The sequence below is a fragment of the Pan paniscus genome, chromosome 21 (genome assembly GCF_029289425.2).
Source record: "Pan paniscus chromosome 21, NHGRI_mPanPan1-v2.0_pri, whole genome shotgun sequence".
In the NCBI taxonomy this organism is placed as follows: domain Eukaryota; kingdom Metazoa; phylum Chordata; class Mammalia; order Primates; family Hominidae; genus Pan; species Pan paniscus.
This window is the reverse complement of record NC_073270.2, coordinates 14,417,183-14,444,517: the sequence shown is the minus strand read 5'-3', so window position 1 is coordinate 14,444,517 and position 27,335 is coordinate 14,417,183. Positions and strand designations below refer to the sequence as shown.

The 27,335-nt window shown below is 36.9% G+C and overlaps 1 protein-coding gene across 8 annotated transcripts in view; it reads left to right on the top strand.

Annotated features, from left to right (window-relative positions):
• TASP1 (taspase 1) overlaps nt 1–27,335 on the top strand; it is a 249,730-nt gene that overhangs the window by 83,184 nt on the left and 139,211 nt on the right. For all 8 annotated transcript variants that reach the window (XR_004668309.3, XR_004668308.3, XM_034947678.3 and 5 more), the window contains one exon: nt 21,825–21,944. Coding sequence is in view for 6 of the 8 variants with exons in the window: in XM_034947678.3 (XP_034803569.1) it covers nt 21,825–21,944 (120 nt within the window). In the remaining 2 variants the exon portion in view is untranslated. The remainder of the gene's footprint in view (nt 1–21,824; nt 21,945–27,335) is intronic.

The window sequence follows — 27,335 nt, the reverse complement described above, 5'->3', positions numbered from 1 at the left end:
AAGCTAATAGAATACCTTTTGGTGTACCATCTGCCTCTGTTCCTTTCATTTGAATTATATGCCACCAAGATCCTCATTATGCTTGCTGTGAATCAAGGGGTAATTTCGATTTTCAAGTCTTTATTGCTTAAGAAAGACATTTTGTAAGGCTAAGGCTGCCATAGATAGTGATTCCTCTGATGGATCTGGACAAGGTGAATTGAAAACCTTCTGGAAAAGACTCACTATTCTAGATGCCATTGTGTATATTCGTGATTCATGGGAGAAAGTCAAAATATCAACATTCATAGGCGTTCGGAAGAAATGGATTCCAAGCCTCATGGATGACTTTGAGGGATTCAGGACTTCAGTGGAGGAAGTCGCTGTGGATGTGGTGGAAGTAGCAAGAGAACTAGAATTAGAGGTAGGGCCTGAAGATGTGGCTTGAATTGCTACAATCTCATGATAGAACTTTACAGGTGAAGAGTTGCTGCTTGTGGATAAATAAAAAAAGTGATTTATTTAGATGGAATCTACTCTGGATGAAGATGCTGGAAGTATGGTTGAAATGAGAAAGGATTTATAATTTTTTTTTTTTTTTTTTTTTTAGAGGGAGTCTTGATCTGTTGCTCAGGCTGGAGTGCAGTGGCACGAATCTTGGCTCACTGCAACCTCCGCCTCACAGGTTCAAGCAATTCTCCTGCCTCAGCCTCCTGAGCAGCTGAGACTACAGGCGCCCGCCACCACGCCTGGCTAATTTTTGTATTTTTAGTAGAGATGGGGTTTCACCATGTTGGCCAGGCTGGTCTGGAACTCCTGACCTCAGGTGATCCACCCACCTTGGTCTCCCAAAGTGCTGGGATTACAGGCATGAGCCGCCGTGCCCAGCCAGGATTTAAAATATTAGGTAAGCTTGTTAATAAAGCAATGGCAGGGTTTGAGAGTTGAATCCAGTTTTGAAAGAAGTTCTGTGGGTAAAATGCTGTCAAGTAACATCATGTACTACAGAGAAATCTTTGGTGAAAGGAAGGGTCATTCAATGTGATAAACTTCCTCATTAGTTTGTTTTAAGAAGTTGCCACAGCCATCTCATGTATGAGCAACTGCCACCCTGATTAGTCAGCAGCCATCAACATTGAGGCAAGGCCCTTCACCAGCCAAAAGATTATGAATTGCTTGCTAAAGGTTCAGATGAGTAACATTTTTTAGCAATAAATTATTTTAAAGTTAAGGTATGCATATTTTTTAAACATAATGCTATTATACACTTAATAGACTACAGTAAAGTGTAAACATAACTTTTATGTGCACTCGGAAACCAAAATATTTATTTGACTCATTTTATTGTAATATTTGCTCTATTGTGGTGGTCTGGAACGAAACCTGCTATATTTCCAAGTTATGCCTGTAATTTAAAGTGTGAAAAAAAACCTAGATAAATTTGGGATTTTTTTATTGCATTGATTTTTTTTTCTTTTAAAGTAGTCGATTATAGAAACATTATCACAGTACAAGTAGAAATACAAATTAAAGCCAGAAGACTTTATTCTGCTTGGTATTCTACCTCTACAAATTAGAGCGCTCTTGTTTTCTTTAGTCCTTGACCATTTATACTTACATTTGATTAGTTTAAAGTAAGAATTATTAATCCATGGAATGCTTTTGGCTGCAAACAATGGAAAACCTGACTGTGGTTTAAGAAATGCATATTTGTCCCCTTGCTCTCTGGCCCGTAGCCACATAGTAATAAGTTTGGAGGTGGTTGGTTGCTGGCATTAGTTTAGGTTTCTGATGATGCTAGGGCTAACATATCTGGTATTCTCTTGGGCCTTTTTCTTATACCTTTGCCTCATGGATGTGATATGGCTCCTGAAATTTTAGATGTCACGTCTGCATTCAAGGTGAGAGTAAGGCAGGATGGCAAAGAGGGAGAAGTGCCAGATGTATTTTCCTTTTTTATCTGGGATTCAAAATTTTTCTGGAATCTCCCTCAATAAACTTCTCCTTAGTAGTTGAGAAGGGGCACAATTCAGTCACATGGCTATTTCCAGCTGCAAAGGAGCCTAGGAAATTGGGTGAGTTGTCACAATTACCATCTCATAGTTCATGGCTTGAGGATAGACACATTGTCTTCCCAAACAAAATAGCAGTTTTATTGTCAATGGTAGTGGCTATTTGGTAGGTCATTTACAGTGTATAGCATTAATGGAGATAAGTTTTTATAATCTCCTTCCCCACAATTAACATATCCCTTGTTAATACAAAGTAATATTGAGCTAAATAGCTAGTCTATACATAAATTGAATAAAAGCATATTTTATCTCTGCTTTTAGGATGTATAGATTTTAAGATAAAATACTTTAAAATGAGGAACATAAATTCTTAGTAATTATCCATTCTTGGTAATTGGCATCTTTGTTTCATCCTTGCTTATTTTTTTGTTATTTAGAGGGAAGACATGATGGAGAAGGAAAAGATGACTATTTAGCTGTAGTATTATATTGTGAAATAAAAATAGTAGTCCTTAAGTTCTGTTCTACTTCACTCTCTGGGTAGACCTGTCTCTTCTGGATTTTTCTTTGATCTCTTTCTTATTTTTATAGTATACAGACAGTCCATACTTTGCTTGGTAGGGCTGGACCGTAAAGTGACCATGCAAGCTGAAACCATGCAGAGTGGGCTTAATGGTGTAAATTTAGCTTGTTCCATGACCTTTAAATATTTTTGTCAAAACGTTAAAAACTCTTGGTGGAGTACAGTGACTCACACCTGTCATCCCAGTGCTTTGGGAGGCCGAGGCAAGAGGATCACTTGAGGCTAGGAGTTTCGAGACCAGCCTGGATAACATAGCAAGACCCTGTCTCTCTATATGTAAATACAAAAGAAAAACTGGCTGGGCATGGTGGCATGCACCTGTAGTCCCCGTTACTCAGGATGCTGAGGTGGGAGGATAGCTTGAGCCCAGGAGTTTGAGGTTACAGTGAGCCATAATCATGCTACTGCACTCCAGCCTGGGCAACAGAGTGAGACTCTGTCTCCCCGACTCTGTCTCAAGAAGAGGAAAGAAGAAAAACAGAAAGAAAAACCCAGAAATCTCTTTTACTGTTGGTTATAAATGTGTATGGAAACAGAAAAAAGTAAAACCAATATTTACTTAGTACACTAAAGCATTTAGAAACATTAACAGTGTTTTATTTAGGATAAAAATTTATAATTTGAACAGTACTTGCCTCCTCAGCATGTAACTTATGATGTCATACGAACATCTTTTCTATGTGGTGGTGAATTTTCATACTCCTTTCTAATTTTGGATCAGCTTTCAACATTCTACCTTTTGCTCTTTCAGTGTCACCACACAGCTGCCAGTCTTCCTTTAGTGTGAAATTTTTGCCAATGTCACTTCCTCTAGGACATCTTCATCCTTTTTGTCCCAACTCCACTCCTTGATAAGATCCTCTTTAGTAAGTTCCTCTGTCTGTATATCTAGAGCCTTAATGGCAGCAGTGTCAGACATGCCCGTGGTCACTTATTTCTCGTATAACTTCATTTATCTTTCATTTGAATTTCACTTCCAGCATTATCACTTTTGTTTTGTTTTGTTTTTGTTTTTCCTTGACTTTCTTCTGTAAATTCATCACTTAGAGACAGAGAGGCAACGTTTCCACCTGCTGTCTTTGCACAGTGACACATCACTGACAGACTTTCAAAGAATGTCATGATTGGTCACTGATCGTGATGTGCATCACTGATGTTTGCAGTGGTTTGTGAACCAAGGAGATGGCGGGGGAGTTTATATTTCATGCAGTTACTCAGAGTTAATAATACCATGGTAATTGAAATTTGAACCATGTTGTCGAGGGACTGGTGTGATTTAAATAAACTCTGGTAATTGAAATTTATATATATTAGGCAAAGCAAGGACTATTTTTCTGTCAAATAACCTGGACTGTTTGTCCTGTGATGTTTCCTTCAATCTGAGTTTTGCTCATTGTATACACACAGTACAGTTCAGCATGTTCCTGTATCTTCCATAATTTCTGCAAATGGACATCTGGATCTCCCCTTACAAAATTGCCATGGCCTCTCATTGTTGGAATACTTATCAGTAAGTTCATGTGGTGTATGTGATGAAGTGATTACCTGTTTTAAATTTATTGTTTGCTTTGTTTTGACACAAGAAAAAAGTAGTTGTATTGTTTACTAATCTTTATCCTATTTGGAAGAGGAAACCTTACTTTTGGAATGAAGTGTTTAACTCATTAACTCATTGGCCAATTGCTGTACTTGGCTTATGCTACAGAACTGACTGGGTTGCTACATGACTGAGAGTTACTTGCTAAAAGAGGAGACCCTCGTATTGGGAAAACAAACTGATTGAATGCATGGCATAATCTAGATTTCATAAATATCAGTTTCAAACAGCCAGCCCTGGATATGACTGGAAGGGACTCTTAGAGTATTAAAAGAGGTTGGGGGTATTGTTTGATCTCAACATTTTTGATGTTTCAAGCCTTTTTTTTCCTTTCTCTTCATTTTTCACAAGCATATTGTTGAAATAGTTTCCATCTCTTTTTCTTTAATAACAGATTTTACAGTTGAATGTACATAATTATTTGCCTCCTCCCATGACTTTTACAAAGTAATTTAAGTTTTTAATTAATTTCATTGGTGTTTAGGTAAAGCAGTACTTACATGGGATAGTGAAATGAAAGTTAATCAGACATTTTCCATTGTGTGAATGAATATCTTTCCTTCTTTGATTTTTAATAAACAAGTTAAAAAATTTTGCAATGATTTTGGTGCTTTCATACAATGTTGTGTGTTCAAAACCACTCTAAAGAGATGCTACAACTTTTAATTTTGTATTATTTAGCCACCACATAGGGACATCAAATTGGCCACATGTTTCAGAAAGGAAATGTTGGGCCTTGGTTTGTACCCTTCATATAAATATATTCTATTCTTTTGAAGTATATTGTGGGTAACATTTTTCCCTTTTATCCACCATCTTGAAATTATTATGTAAATGCTTAACTGTATCATACTAAATCATTGTAGTTTTTGGGTGAGAGGTAGGCTAAGATCAAAGAAAATAAATGCACAAAAAACAACATGTTTTCCTCAGATTGTTCCATTTGTACTTGTCTGTGCTTGCCAGAAGAGGAGACCCTCACACTGGAAAAACAAACTGAGTGAATGCATGGCATAATCTAGATTCCGTAAATATAAGTTTCAAACAGCCAGCCCTGGATATGACTGGAAGGGACTCTTAGAGTATTAAGAGTGCAGGGAAAGGAGTAATTAGTCTTCTCTAGAAATTGACTTTGCATGGTCTGGAGTTTTGTCATATTGCTCAAGAAGTTGATTAGTATATGAATATATGAGTAAACCAAAGTAGGAAACTTCTTTGACTTATCTTTTACATAAAGAGATTACTTTATGTATTTTTTAAAAATAAAACCGAAAACTCATTCTGTGAAATGATTGTCTGGTATTTGAAATTATTTTTTTTAGTTGTAGGTAATATACTGAAAATTACATTTGCCTCACATAAGACTATCTTGATTACTGGATGAGCCTACAGATTTTACATGTAAATCAGTAGATAGGTCAGTAACTTAATTAATGTCTTATTGGATCACCCCCATCCCATACATTTATTTAGGTTATAAAGCCTGATGATTGGCATTTGTTTTCAGTATATGAGGATCTTCTAAATGTTTATAGCTTATAGTACTTTATGCCAATCATCAATATCTGAGTCTAAAACTTTCGACCTTTGATGACTGGACAATTGCAGTGTCTGTGTGTGTGTGTGTGTGTGTGTGTGTGTGTGTGTGTGTGTGTGTGTATTCCATATTTAGGAAAAGCTTCTAACTTAGCATATAAAGATTCAATACCTAGGAGATTGAGTTTCTTCCCAGGTCTTCCTTAAATCCACACCAAGCTATACCTTAAATCTATATGAAGTCTTAAAGTTATAAGTAAGATGAAATTGAGGCAAGAAGGCAATGTTAAGAAATCTTAACTACTGTTTTTGTTTTGTAATGGAAGTAACCTGTGGTTTGTCAGAATATTTGTTATAAGTTGACATCAGATATTGTCGGCCTTGTAAATTCTTCCTAAATTTTGAGTATTTAATAGCTCTGTAGAGACTTAAAATTTGTAGTATTTAATGGAATCAATGGAGAGGGAAAAAAGGAACATTTCTTAACGTTATCATTGGAATAGTCCCAGCTGATCTTGTGTATAATATCAAGTCACCACCTTGTAGCTTTCCTAACAGGAAATATCTCCAGTGAATGGAATCTCACTGGGACTACAGATAGAAGCCTTCATATCTGGAAATTGGCTTAGATGCTGGTGTTAAGAACATCAGATTCCAAGTTTAAATATGTCTCCATGTGATATCATATGATATCACCATACACCGATGACCTGATTTGCCCCATCATAGACATGGTGATGCTGACACATGTATAGCTAATAAGACAGCAGAATAAATGAGTGCATTAAAAAAACCAAATGTGTGTGTACACACACATGCATACACACACACACACCTATTACAAGTACAAGGGTATTTTAAGATCACAAGACAAGAAATAACCAGTGCTTAATTAGGTTGATGGAAAACTATCTGTAACTTTTTAAAGCCTTGGTTCAGTTGTGTCTTCTCTAATCAGCTTAGAATATTTTAAATGCATAGTCAGGTCCCAGGAACTATTTGAAATTCAAGACTTGAGACTGGAATTACTTGAGGAGTGGAGGGAATAGGGTAAGGTGAGAGACAGTGTATAAAGGGTCAAGAGTTGTATCTAGATCTATTATAAGCCAGTCCAGAGACTTTGGGCAAACATGGAACCTCTCTAGACTTTAGTTTCCTCAGCACTTAAGTCAGCATGTTGAACTAGGTAATTACCATGGTCTTTTTTAGCTTGGTGTAATACTCTTAATACATATTCATTGTCAACATGGAGTATGTCCAAACTTCCTTGATTCTCTTATTAAGGAATTCTTTATTCTAGTGGATCCTAAACCTGGCTGATCATTAGATTCATCTGGGGACTTCTAAAACTACAGATTCTTAGGTTCTGCTTTAAACATACCGAATCATAATCTGCAGGAATGGGTAAGCTATTGGGCCGGTATTTGAGATCATTGCTTGTTCTTCCTAATATGTCACAGTGGGCTTAGAAAAGCACCCATTGCTTAAACAAACATGGAACATTTTAGATGAACTGGGATTATATGATTGAATTCAGTTAATGACTTCATGTCCAGCATCACTCATTTAGCTTTCCTCCAGGTAGTCTAGAACTCCCTTCTTGGAGTTGCAGCTCTTCCTCTTTGCTTCCAGGATTTGCCTCAGGGTCACTTTCATTGTTCACAGTCAAACCTTCACCAGGCAGCCAATTCTCTCAAGTCAGGTTCCTTGCTCTTTATGTTCCCCTGCCCAGCAGAGGACCTGACACATTAGCAGCTATTTAATGAAGGTTTATTTGAATGGATGAATCTATATGTATTTTTCCATTTCCTTTTTTTAATGTCCCAACCTGTTCCAGTTGCCTGTTTTCTCCTGCCTATTACACATTTTCACTTGTTTGACCCATCACAGTCTAACTCAGCATGTTTAGAATCATGCTCCACTCACTCTCCTGGATGATTGCACTAGCTTCCTACCTATCTGCCCACAACTGCCTTGCCCTTTCAGTCATTTCTCTGCCCAGCATTCTTGAAGTTTTCTAAAAGTACAGTTTGATTTTGTCATGCTCCTGCTTGAACCCTTAACTCACTTCCAGCTGCTCTTAAGAATAAAGTATAGGCTCCCCAACAGAGTCCCCAGGACCCTATGGGAGCAGACATGGCTGTCTGTCTTTCCAATCTTTTGCCATCTCACTCCGGGTCACATTGTCAAGATTCTTCCTGTGTCAAGGTCTTCACACCTGTGATTCCAGATCCAGGGAATGTTGCCTGTCTCCTTCCTTCCTTCTCTCTTTTTAAGCTATTGTGCTGCTCCAATTGTCTCTCTGTCATTATTAGTGTGGTTATTTGATGTCTTTATCTTCCAGTAGAATGAGGTTCCAGGAGGACAGCTATTGTATGTCTTATTTACCATGGTTTCTCAGCTTGACATATAATAAATGCTCAATAAACATTTAATGAATACATGCACTACTTTTTTTTTTCTTGTTTCTTTTTAGTAGACGTACTACCAGTGAGCCTTTGTCTTTTCACCCTCAGTGGCTGGACTGTTGCAGTATCTTCATGCCTGGCTTCTTTGCCTCTAGTCCTGCTCTATTCCGTTTTAATTCTGTGTGCTATCAGAAGATACATTTCCCTAAAAATACCTGCATTGGTTTTGTCTCTCTCCTGGAAGAAACTTTAATAGAATCTTTACTGTCTGTGGGTTAAAACCCAAACTTTTAAGCTGAATTTTATAAACCCTCTTGAAACCTAGCTACAAGCTACTTTTCCATTATCTTCCTTCTGGAATTACCTTTTTTTCTCACCAAATATATTTCTCTTTTCAGTTTTATTTGCTGAGAGTTCTCAAATCCAAGTTTTTGTTCATATTCCTTCCCTTAATGGGATAAGCAGTAATTAATAATGGAATATTAGCTACTTCTTTGCTTCCTGAAAATTCTAATTCAACTCTTCCTTTATGAGCTAGCTCCAATGCCATGCAGATCAAATTTCTTTCTTCTAGTTGGCACAGATGATAGGTACTTAATAAGTGTTAATTGAATTGAATTATCTGCTTTACACATTTGCCATTTTGAGGTTGGTGTATGTGGTTATTTTGTTTGTGTATGTCCATAGAAGCGTGAGCATTTTGTTACTTTATCCTTATCACAGTCTCTAGAAATAGTGCCTTTACTCAGTTGACATTACTAATTTAAGCATCTACAGCTGATGATTTGAATATTAATTTTGAAAGAGAAAACCCATATAATGATATTTCCTCTTAATAGTAAATTTTGCAGTCTTCCAATAGGTTTAAAATCTTTTATTTAAGGGCTTCAAACATGCATTAGTCTAAAAACTATGCTTGTTTTAACAATAAGCTTGTATTTGGGGAAATAAAAGGGATAGGTTATCTGAAGTATTACCAAATAATATTATTATGCTCACTCAACATTATAGAGATGTAAGATAATATGTAAGTAAGGGAGGGAAATGAATGTTGAAAAATAATAGCTTGAAACAGCCCACAATCTCCACTGGCCATTCCAAAGAGGTGAGTCAGGAAGTGCCCACAAGGGGGCGTGCTCATCTAGAGAAACTTGACCAAGTGCCTTTCCTGTTAATGCAGGTAAAACTGCCTGTTTACAAATGAACTTCTAGACCATGTCTTCCCCACACCGCCAAGAAAAAGAATGGACCCTCATCACAACAAGAATTCCTATCTATTTTGTAGCACATGTTTATTTTGGATGTGTGATTTTCCAGGGGGGCTAGGGGACTTACAGAATGGAAATATGAATTGCCTTGTGAGCTCAGACAAGTTTATGAAGCTTGTGATTGTGCCTTTTTTTGGCTGTGCTAAGAGCATTTTTATTTTGTAAGCATTGTTGTCTTTTCTGTGTAGAAGTGTTGAGGTTTGTAAAATATCCTTTTTGGATTATTAGCCCAAGAAACAGGCAGTGCTCTATTTTCACTGCTTCATCAGTTTGTGTAGCTTGAGGAACTACCAGCTAGTCATTTGGAGAAGTGCATGGGCTTTGATTGGTGTTTTTTCCACCAGAAGTCATGGCTTCTTGCAGTCTTTAATTTTTCTTTTCCAGTCCTTTTTTTTTTTTAACCTTTGGCCTCAACATTATCACCAGCAAACATTTATTGAATGCTATTTATGTACAGGCTTTTAAATAGATCTTAGAGAATGAATAGAGGATATGGCACCTAGTCCCTGCCCTTTATGTATTTGATCCGAAGGAATTAAACAATAAAAAGAAATCATGCCATTTGGTATGTGTTAGAAGAACAAAATCATCAGTGAGAGCCACAGGAATTAACTGGATGGAGAAATCACTCTAAGCTCTGCTAAGTTTCACATGGCAGCCTTAATGGAATTGGAGGAATTTAAGCTGGATGTTGGATAAAGGGTCAGACTTATATGTCTGGGTAGAAAGAAAGATAAAAGTCCTGGATTCAGAGGCCTGCGAATGGATGAGTTTGGTTTCACCGTAGGTTTTCTGCAGGACAGTGGTTTCAAACTCAGAAGCCAGGGGTGCCAGGCAGGTAGGCAGCCTAAATGTGTGAGACAGGTCTAGAGAGGTAGACAAGTAGAAGAGAGTGGGGCTGACTGGCCATGTGTGTTCCATTGTAAGATATTTAGAAAAAAAATGTGTAACACCAAACTACACTTTGCTAGTCAAACCAAACGCTGGTTTTTGCAGCTTGTAATTCCTGGTGGGGGAATGTCAGTTGATAAACTTAAACTGTCTGCAGAATTGAGCAAAGTAAAATAGGCCATAGAGGAATTATGACCATAGCTAGAGTCCCCCTGAATATCATGCTACTTTTATTTGTATTATCGTACTTCTGACCAAATGAGGGGAATATTTTGAAATATGTATGAATGGCCCATCCTTGTGGCTATTTGAACTAAACACAGGCTTTGGGTATTTAGAGTCTCCGAAAACATCACTGAGATTAATTTGAATGACATTCGATTTTCTAGGATATGGCACTATCATAATTTAGGTTATATTTTATATCCTAGAATATACTTAACTCCTTTCCTACTCTCTCAGTTCTTTACTTTCTAATAAGATCTATTGAGGAACGAAAGGATAAAGAGTATATAGGTACTATTTCTTTCTTTTTGCTTTTCAATATGCTTATCTTTAATCGTCATGTATTTATGATTTTGAATAACAGTTTCTATTTTTGTGGGTATATTCATAATTATATGGCCATTTGGTGATATGCATAGATACGCTGTACTTAAAAAATCTCATGTTAAATAAGGTAACTTATTACTGTATTAAGTCAACGTTAAATATTTTTCTACAGTCTGGAAAGGGTTGAATTTAAATCCAAGTTAAGTGGCCCATCCCAACTGTTATGGTGTTTCATTGACAGGAATAGAATCCAGATTGTCCATGTTACCTTCCAGTCCTTTATCTGTTACTCCCTCCTGCTTTAAGACTCAGTTTAAAGGCTGGCAGAACTCTCGTATTTAAAAGAGAAAGTGTAATTTTATCCAGAGAAGATAAATATGTGCCCTAAAATGAAAGAAAGACCAGAGGTCCAGACCATAGCTAGGTGTTTTTGGAAAGAGCCAAATTGGACAACTAAATTGGAAAAGGTTGCCTGCATTTATAAAGGAGATTTCCTTGCTATTTATTAATAATTAACAAGGTCTTAGCTTGTCTAGCTTTGTATTTTTAAATCTGCCCAGTAATGAATTCATATCCTATTAGTCGGTATATTAGTAGTGTTGTGTTGTTTCTGTCTTTGAAGTATTAATACTATGATACACATGCCTCTATGAAGTAAAACTACCAAATGATCTTGGTTCTCTTCTTCTCTCTTGAATATATTTCCCAGACAGTGGTGACTGATTACAGTGAAGGATGACCAGCTCTCCAGTGGGAAAAACAAAGTTAGAGCTAAAGTGTAGTATGGGCATTGCTTGTTCTCACTTTTAGGAAATCAAGAAAGTTTGGAGTAAAATAGAACTGAATTAGTAAAAAATGAGAAAAGTGTGATCCAATACCAAATAACCTCATAGGATGGGAGGGCAGTAAAGAATTTTTTCAAAAAGGAAACACTGAATATAGGAATATGGGACCAATATCAAGAAATACAATTTTTTTACAGATAAAGTGAGAGGCTTAATGTTCGATGGTTTTAGGCTTAGAAGTTTGTTTTGAACAATAGACTAAAGCGCATGCAAAACTTCCAGAAATAAGGATTACTCCCATATTACGAGAAATGGGTGTGGATTTTGGTTTGATTATTATGGGGACCAGCCAAATATTTCACGGCAGTTGTTAAAGGATGTGCTTTTGGGAACAAACTCATTTAAGAGTGATGTGCAAAATGGTACATTAGGGAAGATCTAAATATGAAATAATCAGAAATGTTAGGTAATAGAAAACTGCTTTAGATAAGCTAAGTTTGGATCGCATGTCCAAATTGAGCAAGATGCAGTTTCAGAAGGAACAAAGTTTGAGTTATTGATGAGATTCAATTAAAGAATATTAATTTTATGATACTTTGTTGCTTATAGATGCATGAGGGGCAAGATAAGCCAATAAAGATCCTGTAACAAGCCAGTCTATGGTCTTCTTGTATTGTGGAGAAATGTGTGTATTAGAGGTTGAAAGGCGCAAGGGCCTCCTGTTTGGTCGGGAAGTGATTCAAGAAATCTTTGTTTTTGAGATGGAGTCTCGCTGGGTCACCCAGGCTGGAGTGCAGTGGCGCAATCTCGGCTCACTGTAGCCTCCACCTCCAAGGTTCAGGCTATTCTCTTGCCTCAGCCTTCTGAGTAGCTGGGCTACAGGTGCATGCCATTGTGCCTGGCTATTTTTTAAAATATTTTTAGTAGAGATGGGGTTTCTCCATGTTGGCCAGACTGATCTTGAACTCCTGACCTCAAGTAATCTGCCTGCCTTGGCCTCCCAAAGTGTAGGGATTACAGGCGTGAGCCACTGTGCGTGGCCAAGAAATCTTTTTCTGGAATTATTTGAGCCTTCATCACTTGAAGATGTGTAGTACTTTAATGTGTGGTGTGGGTGGGGTGGGGATGAGGGTAGGGGTGGAAAGTGACATTTGCACTGTATGAAGTACAAGTGAGGCAGAGATGCTAGCGTCTGTTATTACTTGAGAGAGATGAGGCTAGTGTTGGAGGACAAGGCTGGAGGGATGGGCTTTTGCTGAGATTTAGGTGATACACAGAGAAAGTGATTGCCAATCACATTGAATTCATTCAAGTATTTTCTCACAGAACCAACTTTGCCTTTTTTGGTCTCTTTATTTAAAGTTTATATCTATCTCCTTCATTGATTTTTCATTTTTTCTTTGGTTTTTTTCCCCCTTTTTCTTTGTGTTTGTCTTGTTCTCTTTCTAATTTCTTTTGTTGGATAGTTAGCTGATTAATTTTTTATTCTTTTCTGATGTTAAAATTTTGGATATAAATTTCCCTCTTAGTACTACTTTTACTGTATCCCACAAGTTTTGAAATGCTACATTTTTGTTTTTTATTTTTAAGTATTTTTGTTTCCATTTTGATTTATTTGATCCATAAATTATTTAGAAGAATTTTTTAATCTCTTAATTTCCAAATTTTATCTACTTTTATTGACTCCTAAGTTAATTGTATTATAGTCAGAGAGTATATTCTGTTTGATATTGTTTTTTGAAATTTGTTAATGATTTAGTTTATGGTTTAATGTGTGATCAGTTTATGCCTGAAAAGAAACTTTTTTTTCTAAAATTGGGTACAGAGATCTGTCAGTGCTATAAAATCAAGCTTTTTAATATGCTATTCACGTCCATTTCTTACTGATTTTTCTTGCTTGACTTCTTCATAATTGAGAGAAACATGTTGAAATACCTCATTGTGGAGTATGATTTGTTGATTTCTCTGTTTTTACTTTACATAAATTTGAGGCTTTTAAAAATACATACAAATTTAGAATTATTGTATTTCCTTGGTGACTCTAAGCTTTCAGCATTTATCATGTAAAGCCCTGTATCTCTATTAATGCTTTCTGTCTTAACACTTATTTTGTGTGATGTTAACATAGTTTCATTGTTTGGATTGATATCTGCTTGGTAGATCGTTTTTTCTTCCCCATCCTTTTACTTTCAACTTTTCCATATACTTATGCTTTAGGCTTATCTCTCATAAATAACATCTAGCCAGATTTTAAAATCCGATCTGACATTCAATAAGACATTATTATTTTTTAAGTTTTTTTTTTTTTGGAGACGGAGTCTTGCTCTGTCGCCCAGGCTGGAGGGCAGTGGCACAATCTCAGCTCACTGCAACCTCTGTTTCCCGGGTTCAAGCAATTCTCCTGCCTCAGCCTCCCGAGTAGCTGGGACTATAGGCACACGCCGCCATGCCTGGCTCATTTTTTGTATTTTTAGTAGAGACAGGGTTTCACTGTGTGTTTTAATTCATATGCAGGTTTGCCGTTGTATTTGCTTACCCATTTCTTGTTGCGTGTCTGCTTGTCCTCCATTTATTTCCCTTCTTCTTGAAATATATCATTTATTTATTTATTCATCCATTCAACAAGTGTTTACTGAGTGCCTAAGAGGTGTCAAGTGCTTTTCTGGGTGCTTGGCATATGTTAGTGTATAAAACATGCAAAGGTTCCTGCCTTCATGAAGCCTATCATCTTGTCAGAGAGATGGGCAATGTAAATGATATGAGCATCCTATCATTTTAGAAGGTGATGAGATGTTATGGAAAAAATATAAAGTAGAGCAAAGAACGGGAGATTAGGTGTGCTTGTGTGTGGATGGTAGGGAGGATGCAGAAGGAGGACAGGTTGTAGTGTTAAGTAGAATGCCCCTTACGGACTTTATTAAATGCAGTCCTCCTGGCAGTGAACTCATTGGATTTATTTATATATTGATAAATGTCTTTAATTTTGTTCCTAAAAGGCAGTTTTGTTGAATACCATTTGTAAGTTTATAGTTACTTTTCTTTGAGGATATTATACCAACCAATTATAGCCTTCTGGCCTACTGAGCTTCCAGGAATTTGGCTGTCATTCTGTTGTAGGTGACATCTCTTTTCTATCTGGCTTTTTCCCTTTTTCTCTGGCTTCCTGGAGATCAGGATTCTTGTTTTCTATCAGTGCTGGAAAGTTTGAGCCATTTTGTCTTTAAATATTTTCTCTCTTTTATTTTGTCTATTCTCTCTACTTAGCCACAGATTAGACTTTGAGCCATGTCTCTTAATATCTCATTCATATTTTTCAGGTTTTCCCTTTTTTCTTACAGTTACAACCAAATGTGTATTAAATATGCCTTATGCCAATAGGAAAAAGTTGAAAAATTTGTTCATGATCTGATGTCTTGAATGTTTGGTTTTGTTTTTTAAGATAGTACATTGCTATTGATTTTTTTTTGCCTTTTTTACAGGTAAAATTTACACACAGTAAAATGCATGCATCTTGAGTGTATAATTGGATGAATTTTGACATGTGTATATAACCATGTAACCAATACTCCTATCAAAATATAGAATATTTCCATGACTCCAGAAAGTTTTCTTGTGCCCCTTCATAGGTGGTGTCCTCCCAATGAAGATAACAATTTTCTGATTCTTTTTCACCATAGTTTTACTTGTTCATTAAAATGGAGTCTATATGTTCTTTTGTGTCCAGCTTCTTTTGCTCAGCATATGTCTGAAAGATTATTCATATTGTTGCATATAGCATGGGCTCCTTTTTATTGCTCAGCAATCCTCCAGTATTGACAATATCATGATTTGTTTACCCATTCCCCTGTTGATAGACATTTGGATTGTTCCCAGGTTTTGGCTACCGCAAATAAAGGTGCCATGAACACCCTTGACAAGTCTTTTTGTGGTATACATTTTGATTTCTCTTTGGTAAATACTTAAGAATTTCATTGTTGGGTCATAGGTAGGTTTATATTTAATGTAGAACTTATAAATTTTGATTTAGAATTATAAAATTGTGATTAATATTCATTTCAGACAAATAAGCCAAATTGGACATACTTATCATTAAATATTTAATATTTGAAGTCCTTGAGATGTGTTCTGTAAGTATTTTGATAGGATGAATGCAGTTTAACGACCTACTTAATGTCATCTTAAGGAACTTGCTGTTATTTTTATTTCAAGTTCAGCATTCCCAGGTTCTCAATCTTTAACCAGTGGTTCACTATGGGTATAAGTTAAATGATATTAATTAAACTGCGTATGAGTGAGAATAGAAATGATTTAAAGCTGCATAAAACTACTTTTGTGATAGTGTTTACTGTTTAGCTGTGTAATAATTTAAGCCATGAGTATGTTCGTGTGATCTCTACCATCACTTACACACACTCATTCAACATGCACTCTGAGGCCCTTCAAACTGTTCCATTTTAAAGAGAAAAGCTTACAATTCATTATTTAAAAGATTATCTTAAAAACCAAGATGAAAACTGTTGCCTTTTCCACCTTTAATGTTGCAAACCCCAGAACATTGTATAGGAATTCTACCAGTTAGAAAACATCGTCCTTTGCTATCTTTGAGGGTTTGGAATTTTTAAGTAATCTTTTTTATGGTATGAATTTAATTCCTCTAACCCAGATATGTTAAATCCCCTTAAAAGCATGGTTCAAACACTTTATTTTTATTTTAACCTAAAAATGCTTCTGTTAATTTTTGTCAAGTGATTTAGGAAATAAATAGTATAAAGATTTTATTGTTTTTTTTTTTGCTTGTTTAGAGATAGTGTCTTACTCTGTTGTCCTGGCTGGAGTGCAGTGGTGTGACGATTGCTCACTATAGCCTTGCACTCCTGGGCACAGGGGATCTTCCAGCCTCAGCCTCCTGAGTAGCTCAGACTACAGGTGTGTGCCACCATGCCTGGCTGGGTTTTTTATTTTTTGTAGAGGCAGGGTCTGCTATGTTGACCACTCTGTTTAGATTTTTATATGGTATACATTTTTTTCCTCTTGCTCTATAAATATATTTGGTACCAATTTGTATAGTGTTGCAAAGCCATTTAATTCATACCTATTAAACAAAGAAAATAAAAGATTAAGAATAGACATCTTGACTGTAGTTTATAAGAAACATCATTAATAGTATTGGGCATCAGAAGATGATTTTCTAAAGAGGGAAGATAATATCATTGAGTGTTCCTATGTTCAGATTTTTGCTGGTTTCATGCAGTCCACATAGGTGAGAGTAGATAATTCTAGCTAAATTATTATTATTTTTGAGACAGAGTCTCACTGTGTCACCCAGGCTGGAGTGCAGTGGCGTGATCTCGGCTCACTGCAATCTCCACCTCCTGGGTTCAAGCGATTCTCCCATCCCAGCCCTCTGAGTAGCTGAGACTACAGGTGCACACCACCATGCCCAGCTAATTTTTTTTTTTGTATTTGTAGTAGAGACAGGGTTTCACCATGTTGGCCAGGCTAGTCTTGAACTCCTGGCCTCAGGAGATCCACCCACCTTGGCGTCCCAAAGTGCTGGGATTACAGGCATGAGCCACCCAGACCGGCCTAGCTAGATTATACTTTGTTTACACATAGTTGATAAACTGTAGCCCACAGTGGCCCTGCTGTTGGATGGCTGATTTGTGAGAGATATAGAGCTAGGTCTAGATGTCCTGTAGCTGGAGCCATCTCTCTGTGTTTAGGATACTCAGAGATGTGAAAGCTTTATGATGGCATTGTTGTACTGTCATGTTAGGGTATAAGTCATCTGCATTTCTCAAGTGGAAGCTCATGCCAGTTATAATGCTGCTCTCAAACCTGACAGAGGTATATGAGGAGGGCTTGGTATGTTTTCAAAGAATGCATTTCTGTCTTTATCATTATATTAAGATAATCCCATAATAGACCTATTTTAGAATGCACTTATACATTTAAGATATATTCTTATATTTTAGCTACTTGATATTTGAGTAAGTCTGGACAGAAGAAAGACTGAGTTAATAAGATAAAAGACTGGTAGATGGGGCTGGGCCTGGTGGCTCACACCTGTAATCCCAGCACTTTGGGAGGCCAAGGCAGGTGGATAGCCTGAGGTCAGGAGTTCAAGACCAGCCTGGCTAACATAGTGAAACTGTGTCTATACTAAAAATACAAAAAAATTAGGTGGGTGTGGTGGTGCGTGCCTGTAATCCCCCTACTCGGGAAGCTGAGGCAGGAGGATCGCTCAAACCTGGGAGGTGGAGGTTGCTGTGAGCCAAGATCATGCCATTGCACTCCAGCCTGGGCAACAAGAGTGAAATTCCATCTCAAAAAAAAAAAAAAAAAAGACTGATAGATGGTGTCTCTTGGCAGATTTCAGAGAGGCAGATTAGAAGCTTAATTTTCTGGTGGGAAGTGCCTTAACTTTGTATGAAGGGATTTATTCATTTTAAAGTAGTTTACATGTGTTACTTTAATTCTTATAATAACTATATAATAACCATCTCTAATTTGGAGCAGAGAAAACAGGGACTGCTTATTTATTGGTTACTTCAAGAAAGTTTTATTTCAGTGTTTTCTTTAACACATGTAACCTCTATGCTAACTTTATATACACGCTTATTTTGAAGAGGACTATAGTTTTATACAGTTGCTTTTTAGTTACAATTTTATCAAAAAAGTAATACAAATAGCATGTTTTAGTCAAGGACAATAGGTATATGTGTATCCGTGTAGTGCATATATTTTTAAAGTATTTATAGAGTGTAAGAGTGTAATAGTAGCTCTATATAGTAACAGTCATTGTATGTTTTTTAACCTTTCTAAGATTTCATTCCTGTACAAACGAGCTCTGTGAAATTATTATGGCCAAAATACCAATGTTTGTCTTTCACCTAATTTATCTGCACTTCATAAAAATGCTTAAATATTACTTCATCATCCTTAAATTTGCTTTGCAGTATGTGAAGCCTATGAACTAATTCTTGAATATTTATGAAGTAATTCTGATTTTTTTTAAGGTGTTACAGGCTCTTAGGAATATTTAGCTTAATTTGGAACAGGATTCTTTATTATTTGCATGACTTTTCATTTTTGAAAACCAAGTTACAGTAAATCCATGTATGTATAATCCAGTTATACTGACATCAGTTTTTGTATCTTTCTACAGGAGTTTGGTTAGGCATAACAGTTCTCATGGTTCACAATATCCTGATTGAAATGCTAGGAAAATTACTTTACAGATAATGCATAGCATTGTGTATACGTTACTTATTCCCTCTATAAAATTCTGTTTTACAGAATGCATGGGTAGTATCAGCAGTTGCAGTTTATAAAAAAGAGCTGATGAAAAATACCCTTAAGAGAGTAGATTGTAAGCATTCTCGCCAGAAATAAATGATTATGTGAGGTAATGTATACGTTAATTAGCTTGATTTCTGCCACTCTACAATCTATGCCTGTATCAAAACATCATGCTATATACCATAAATATATATAATATTTATTAATTAAAATAACTGAAATGTAAAAAAGAGACATAACCCTCCCTCAAAGGTTAGACAGTGAAATAGGATGAAAGTCACAATTTGATTATTTACCAGAAGCAATCATCCTTATCTGGTAGGACTGATGAAGACAGTCACTTTATATTATGCCTTACTTGGGCTAGGGAAAAAAGTGTGTAAAAATTTCCAGAATTTTATAACAAAGAATAAGGGCAAAAAGTACTGGCATATGTCTCTCAATAAAAACTCAGTATTTCCAAAAATAATCTTAAAAGAATACCCTTTCTTGACTTCTCTGTTGTTATTGTTGAGGAAAGTTATTTTACAGTTTGTTTATTTGTGTGAGATTTGTTTGCTATTCAAAGTGTAAGATCAGTATTTTAAAATATAGATACCAAATCCATGTAGTATAATAGTGGTGATATGCTGTCAGTTGACAGTTGAGCAAGATAGAACTTAAATCTTTTATACTGGCATAATGTTAGCCTTACGTAGTTTAAGTTTCTCCTTCAGCAGATTTGTGTCTATAAATAGTTTGCTTCAGAATGAATGGGGCAGGTATTTGGTGGATAATGATCCCCTGGGGTGGGATGCTGTTAGACCATCAGCATAATGTGGAATATTGTTAGATGTACAGTCTTGGATAGTTCCCAGATTGCTCCATCAGAATCTGCATTTAAACAAATTCTCCTGATGATGTGTGTGCACATTAAAATTTGAGAAGCCTTCTTAAAGGAGACATCAAACTTGGCATCTGGGGAACTAACACTTCTCTACCCGAGATTGCAAGGATATAAAGATTTAGAAATTATTTATTAGCATTATAAAACAAATATTCCTCTTAAAAGTATATTTCTCTTTAAGATTATCCATCTTTTCTGGAATAAAATGTTTTTAATGCATTTCCGTACTGCTGTTCTTAATCTTACCTACCAGAGAAGACAGACTTTGCTTTGTCCAACCTGAATGAGCAAGTCTGGTTATTGTTAAGTCTTCCCTAAGATAGCGGCAGCATCTGGATTTGCGTGAAGTCAAATCTTGCGAAACAGAGGTAGAAAACTGGCCCTGACATTGGGATGCCATTGCATGTTACTCACTATTGGGCATGTTTTGTAACACCAGGGATACAGACATCCTGCATCCTAATTAAAAAATAAATATGTCCTGAGTGTCTGTTGCATTCAGTGTGATATGGAGTGGATCAAACCTTTCCTTAGGGAGTTCAGGCCAGGAAGTATTCTTGAAGGGCACACGCCTTGAGCAGAACTATGTCATTCTGAGATATGACCATGTGGATCCATTGGCTAGACTTTCCCTAGCTGTGGTTAAAAGAGGGATTAGGAATATAGCATTCATTTCAGCCAGTTCGGCATTTCCTATCAAACTAAGTACTGTCATAGTGTATCAGTATATTTAAGGGAAGTTAGAATTTAGAGCAAGAAATATAAATTCTAGATGTAAGTACCTTTTCCTAACAGACTTGATGTAAAATTTTGTTGTGGCACACTCTACTTCTGAGTTTTCCAGTTTGCTTTAGGGACAAATCTCTTGTTTGAATTCTGCTTCCACTATTTAGAAACTCTTCAATGTTGCTAAACTTCTGAGATGGGCCCGGGAGCTCATTGACTTTTCTGGTGATGGCTTTAGTGTGTCATTTTGCTTCTTAGGGATCTCTCAGTACCAACCAAGTCCTGCTCAGTAATGTGAGCAATAAATCACACAGGATGAGGAGCTGTTCATGTTGAACCCTGCGTTGGGCCTGGCTCTTACATGCATACTGGTGGTGGGGGTAAGGGTGGGGTCTAGGGTTGTGGGGCAAGGTTTGAAAACCAATGCCCTAGCATAAGAACACTACCATGACTACTATTAACCTAAAAACCTACCGTAACCCCCCTTTTTAATATATGAGACTTCTTTTTCCATGAATTTTTTTCTTGCCTCCCTTAATCATTGTTTCTATCCAGTAGTGTAGTGTTTGTCTCTCTTGCACAGGTGACCCATAAACTTTGGAGGTAGGAGACAGCGGCTCATAGTCAGTAAATATCACTATGTGCCTTAAACATGTGGGACCTGGGACAAAACATTGAAACACAAACCTTCCAAGAACGTACACTTTTCTGCCATACAATTGGCAAGCATGTTACTGTTATAGGAGAGAAGGGAGCTTGCCATAAATTTTCTCACAAACAAGGAACTCTAAGAGAAAAATGATAGTGTGGTATACTTTAAGATTGTAAATGCCATTTTCTTAATTTATTGTGTGGAATGTATTTCTATTAGATGTTTGTATATAATACTTAAAGAAATACCAACAAGAGTATTTATTATTAGCTCATTTATGCCACAGATGGTTTCCTCTACACATTCTCAAACATGAACTTAATTCTTGAGAATGAAGAGATACTGCTGTGTACTGTAATTTATATTAAATTGTGACATTTCCTCCATTAAAAAGACACTATAGCCTTATTAGAGAAAAGCAACAGGATACCTTTTGTTTGGGATTTCTCGGTGGAAAATACATTTTGACTTAAATAGGATTTAAATGGCAACTTGATAATAGATAATTTTAGGAGATTGCTCAATGTTCCACTTAGGGATTAGTTTAGATTTTGTTCTGTCATGATTGTATGGAAAAGTGCTATGTAGTCATATCAGATTGTCCCACTCCATGCCTAGTGAATACTTGTGCCACTTTTGCTCTGCAGGAAAATGACTCAGGCACTTTGGACACGGTAGGCGCTGTGGTTGTGGACCACGAAGGGAATGTTGCTGCTGCTGTCTCCAGTGGAGGCTTGGCCTTGAAACATCCGGGGAGAGTTGGGCAGGTAAGTAATTATGAGTTTTTTAAACTAGCCTTTCAAAGTAAAGCATGGAATTTTTAGCTCACAATTTTTTAACCAGTGGGAACATTTTTTCTTTAGAAAAAATGAATGTCATTGTTTTTTAACGTGTAGTATAAATCATCAACCAAATACCTTCTTAAAATTCTTTTTAAGAAAACCTATCTCATAGTAATTGGTTTGTTTCTCATCTTTACAATCGTTGATCCTAGTTTTTCTGCTTTCAGCAGGCTGGGCACTGGCCTGGGTATTTAGTAGACATTTAATAAATGTGTGCCAGTTTCCATTTTCTCTCTGTAAATGTCACTCTCTTTAGGAACAAGCTCTACTTGACTATACTGCTTGCTTTTTAGTTGGAGAAATGATTTTAGAGTTACATTTTTTATTTCCTCTGTTCCATGTGTTGTGACATTTGGCCCTTTACATCCCTCCTCTGATCCAGCATTTCAGCCATTTTAGAAAATAACCAGTATTTCAGGTCACCAACACATGATACCACTTAACAAATCTAGAAATGGAGATGGTCTAATTTATGTAAAATTTGCTTGTCCCCAGTTCACTTGCACATCCTCTTCACTTTGCCCCTTTCCCCCGTCTCTCATTTTTAGTTTTATACTGAGAATGAAATTTAACAATCTATTTGATCTAGGAAGCTTTCTGAGGATAAATCAATTTTGGCACATTACTTGTGGGCTTAATAAATGTTTGTTGAGTGAACAGATGAATTGGATATTCTCACGGAGTAGTTGCAAGGGTTCATTTAAACTCAGTATTTGGGTGGCATCTTATAGATGGAATGTGTCATGTTATGCTTTGTGTACTTTGTCACATTTGAAGAAGAGTCAGTGTCACAGTTACTTTTTTCATGATGGTTAGTGACTATTTGAAGCAGAGAGATCCAATTCATGGAGAATATCACTGCACACCCCAAAGTGGTGTTGCTTGATCTGCTCTAAGCTGCTTACATTCCTAGACTAGGAAAAAGGGGAAGGGAAGAATAACTAGTTTTGTGCTACTCTGCGTAGTGTGCAAGGGGCTGTATAGGGAATGATTACTCAACGTATGTACAATGCTTTAACTCATTGTAAAAGCCTTTGTCTGGTCATGGTATTTTTCTACATTATAAAGTCCTGTGTATTTGTCAAGTTTGCAATAGGAAAGTCAAGCTTGGCATATCAGATTTGGATACGCTAGTAGAGAAGGTGAGAGAAAAGCCAGCAGAGTCACCTTTGATGCATTATAGTCCCCATGACTTTCTCACTGTTTTCTGTTTGTTTTGGTTAGCAAAATGGCAACAACAGAACTAAGGATAGTTCTGGACTATGTTAGCAGGATATTACGTCTAACAATCTTGAAGCTATTCTGCCACTGCACTTAGAACTGTCCTGAGCAAAAGAAATACTTCCGTAAAATTTATGTGTTGGTTTGCCTCACTTGGCTAGTTTGTGAATACACAGCTTCTGAGAGTTAGAAAATCAGGAAAGAGTGTGGAAGAAAGGAGTAAAAGGGCGTATATGAAAATGCAGTTGCTTAATTGGATTATAATGCTTGGATGGAGGAGATGTAATAAACTTGAAACTATGTAAGTATCAGATGAGAGGTAAAGAACAGTTCTTTTTGACAAGCCCAAATGAAACAAAATACAAAAGCAAGTTATATCAAAGGCTAATTATTTTTTAAAGTGTGCTGAAACTAGATACTTTTAATGTATTTTAAATGCACAATTAACTACTTAAAAATTTTAGCATATTACCCTGCTGTAGATATGTGATAGCAGTGCAGATGGTGAATGGTAATTTGAGGCCAGGCGCAGTGGCTCACTCCTGTAATCCCAGCACTTTGGAAGGCCAAGGTGGGCAGATCAGTTGAGGTCAGGAGTTCAAGACCAGCCGGGCCAACATGATAAAACCCCATAGAGAAGTAGAGAAGGTGAGAGAAGCCAGCAGAGTCACCTTCAATGCATTATAGTCCCCATGACTTTCTCACTGTTTTCTGTAATCCCAGCACTTTGGCTCACGCCATCTCTACTAACAATACAAAAATTAAGCCAGGTGCAGTGGCTCACGCCTGTAATTCCCAGCACTTTGGGAGGCCAATGCAGGTAGATCAGTTGAAGTCAGGAGTTCAAGACCAGCCTGGCCAACATGGTGACACCCATCTCTACTAAAAATACAAAAAATAGCTGGGCGTGGTGGTATAAGCCTGTAATCCCAGCCAGTTGGCGGGGATAAGGCAAGAGAATCTCTTGAACCTGGGAGGCAGAGGTTGCAGTGAGCTGAGATCTCGCTACTGCACTCCAGCATGGGTGAGAGTGAGACTCTGTGTCAAAACAAAACAAAACAGAACAAAAATTATCTGAGCATGATGGCTGACACCTATAATCCCAGCTACTTGGGGAGGCTGAGGCAGGAGAATTGCTTGAACCTGAGAGGCTGAGGTTGCAGTGAGCCAAACATGCCACTGCACTCCAGCCTGGGAGACAGAGCAAGATTCTGTCTCAAAAAAAAGAAAAAAAAAAAAAAAGGATAAGAAATGGCAATTTGAATTAGAACTTATTTGCTTCTTTAGCTTACTGTAATAATTTGAATTTACAGTTTGGACATGAGAAAGGAATTATTATATTTCATTTGTCCTCCTAAACCTCACCCCACCCCCACACAAATAGGCGGTTGAGTTTACTGGTTAAGTGTGGACTTCCGATCTAGGTAAACCTCTATTCTAATCCCACCTCCCCATTTACCATGCCCCTTACTTTGAACAAGTTACTTAACATCTTTCAGCTCCACTTTCCACCTCTGTAAAATGGGGATAACCGGCTACCTTACAAACTTGTAGAAGATTCAATGTCAAAATGTATTTAAATTACATATTATAGCCCCTAGTAGTAACAGCTATAGCTACTGTTAATTAAGCACTTGCTATGTTCAGCAAGTACGTTAATTCGCATGATCCTGTGACAACAATATGAGGTAGGTATTTTCATTATCTTTATTGTATAGAAGAGGAAACTATTGCCCAGAGAAGACTAATAATAATATCATTTATATGACCTACTTTTACTGCATGATAATAGCTTTAATAAAATTTTAATAGTTTTACTACCAAAAAGAAGTAAGATTTTAAAAATTTGTTTTTAAAGGCTTGCTTAAGGTTGCCATATTTTATCCAATGAAGTGGATAAGAGATGGACAACCTCTAATTCTTTTATCTTACCTATCACTGTCTCAGCCCAGTGAATTTCAGAAGGTTAAGAAGGAAGACAATTTTAGGTCTTGAAACTAAGGAAGGGTATCATAAAGGGAATTTTCTTAAAGGGAAGGAGTAAAGGGTAAGTGTAAATGTTCTTTTCTAGAAAGATGACCTCCCCTGGCTTTATAAGAGGTGTCCTTGGGACCTTATTTACTATTTTTTGAGTGCAGGCTCCTGGTCATGTTAATTGTGGGGAATGTAAAAGATGATAGTTTTCAATGAAGAAAGAATGGGTCCTTCCATTGATTTCTTGTGTTCTCTGAGACTGGCTGACCCAGCACTTGCTTCAGGGAGTACCAGTTGAATAATTATCCCACAAGTCTGCCAGTTTATTTATAAATTCATATTCTAAATCACTTCTGAAGGGCTTTCAGTTGCCACACTGACCCTGAGCCAGCATGTATTTTAGAAGCGTGGTGTTGTCAGAAACGGTAAACAGATTTCCCAATGTCTACCATATTGAGAGTATCCCGCTCAGTTCTTGCTTCTAATTTTAAGAGGGATATTGTCTGTAACATCTGGAGATAGCAACTATGGGTCACATGAACATGGGAGACTTCCGTCTCTGGTTATCCTGGACACTGACTTATTTCTCTAGGAGGGTAATTATGAGAGAGTGGTGGGTTTGTGCATCGCAGAGTCTTGGGGAACAGCTCACAAATTTGGGTTTCTTTGGGTTAGAAAAGAGAACTAAAATAGCTGTTTTTAAAAAATTGGAGGACTTTCTGGGGGAGGTTACAGTACTTCCAGAGAGCAGAGGCAGGACTAGTGGTTGGAGGTTATGATACAGCAGATATTTGCTACCAATGGGAAGTGTCCGTAAACAGAATGTGTTCCCACATGAGGCAGTGAGGTTCTCAGTGTCAGAAGTGCCTGGGATGTCTCATGGAGATTCCCGCTCTGGGTAGAATATTGGAGTGAATGATTTCTAAGATCCTTGTAAAAAAATAACAGAATATCATAGAAAGCTGAAGTCTGGTCCCCATCCTCAGTCTTAGCCTATTCCCCAGTCCTCAGAATGAACTCTTAGAAAATATCAGTACTGCTTTATGGGAGTATCTTTTTCTTCCATCAGTGGCAGGGAATACTGAATGTATTGTAGCTTGCTATTGTTTTCAGTTCAACAATATGTTTGGGAGCTCTTTCTGTATTTGTTCTTAAAGACTTTTTAAAAAGCTTAATTCTTTTATTTTTAACCTTTGCAATGAATTCCACATAATGCCATGCCAAAGTTTAGCCATTTCCTCACTGATTGACATTTAGGTTGTTTCAAGTTTCTCATTCTTATCAACCATTTAGTAATGAACTCTTGAGCATGCCACCTTGTATTTTTCTATGATAGCTAGCTAGCTAGGTTTTTAAAAAATTTTAATCTCTACTTCTTACTATGGAGTGGAAGAGTTATTAGTTGTGATTTCCCTCCCAAAGTCAGAAAAGTCATTGTGGATATTGAAGAGAAGTAGCGTTATTAAAAACAAAATAGGAATGATTGTCATAATCTGTTATAAAACCATAGTAGCTTATTGTGTACCTGATGGTTTCAGATGTATAAATCTGCTCCACCACCTAACAAAGTGATGAGCTTGAGTAGGCCTTTTTGCCTCCTTTCTTTTCATCTGGCTGAATCTAGCACAGTAGTGAGCATATATTGGGCCCTTTGGTACAGAACTATTTGCACTTCCTCTTGTGCCACGTCAACACAGACATGGAAAAGGCCCTCTTGAAGCAGGGTTTCCTGGAGCATGGCAGGAGGACCAGCTGCATCCCAGTACCCCATGGCCCTGGTTAACAGTACTGATTCCTAGGTCTGCCCCAGACACTAAGTCAGAATTTCCAGGAATCAGGGTTCTTATCAGTAAGCTCCCCAAGTGATCTGACACACACCTATTTTGAAAACTACTATTTTAAGCCAACCACATTGGTTTTAAGGGGCCAGAAGAACAACTAGCTGACAAATTACAAAAGGGAGAAGTTTTTCAGGGAAGGAAAAAATTACTGCTGATGACACTAAGAAACTTGCTTTTGCTATTTTCTGAAAGTTTTAAGATTAATGGAATATCTGAAAACATAGTTTTGATAGTATTAAAAGCATCGTGTGGGTAGGTCTTATACAACATCTGGTATTAT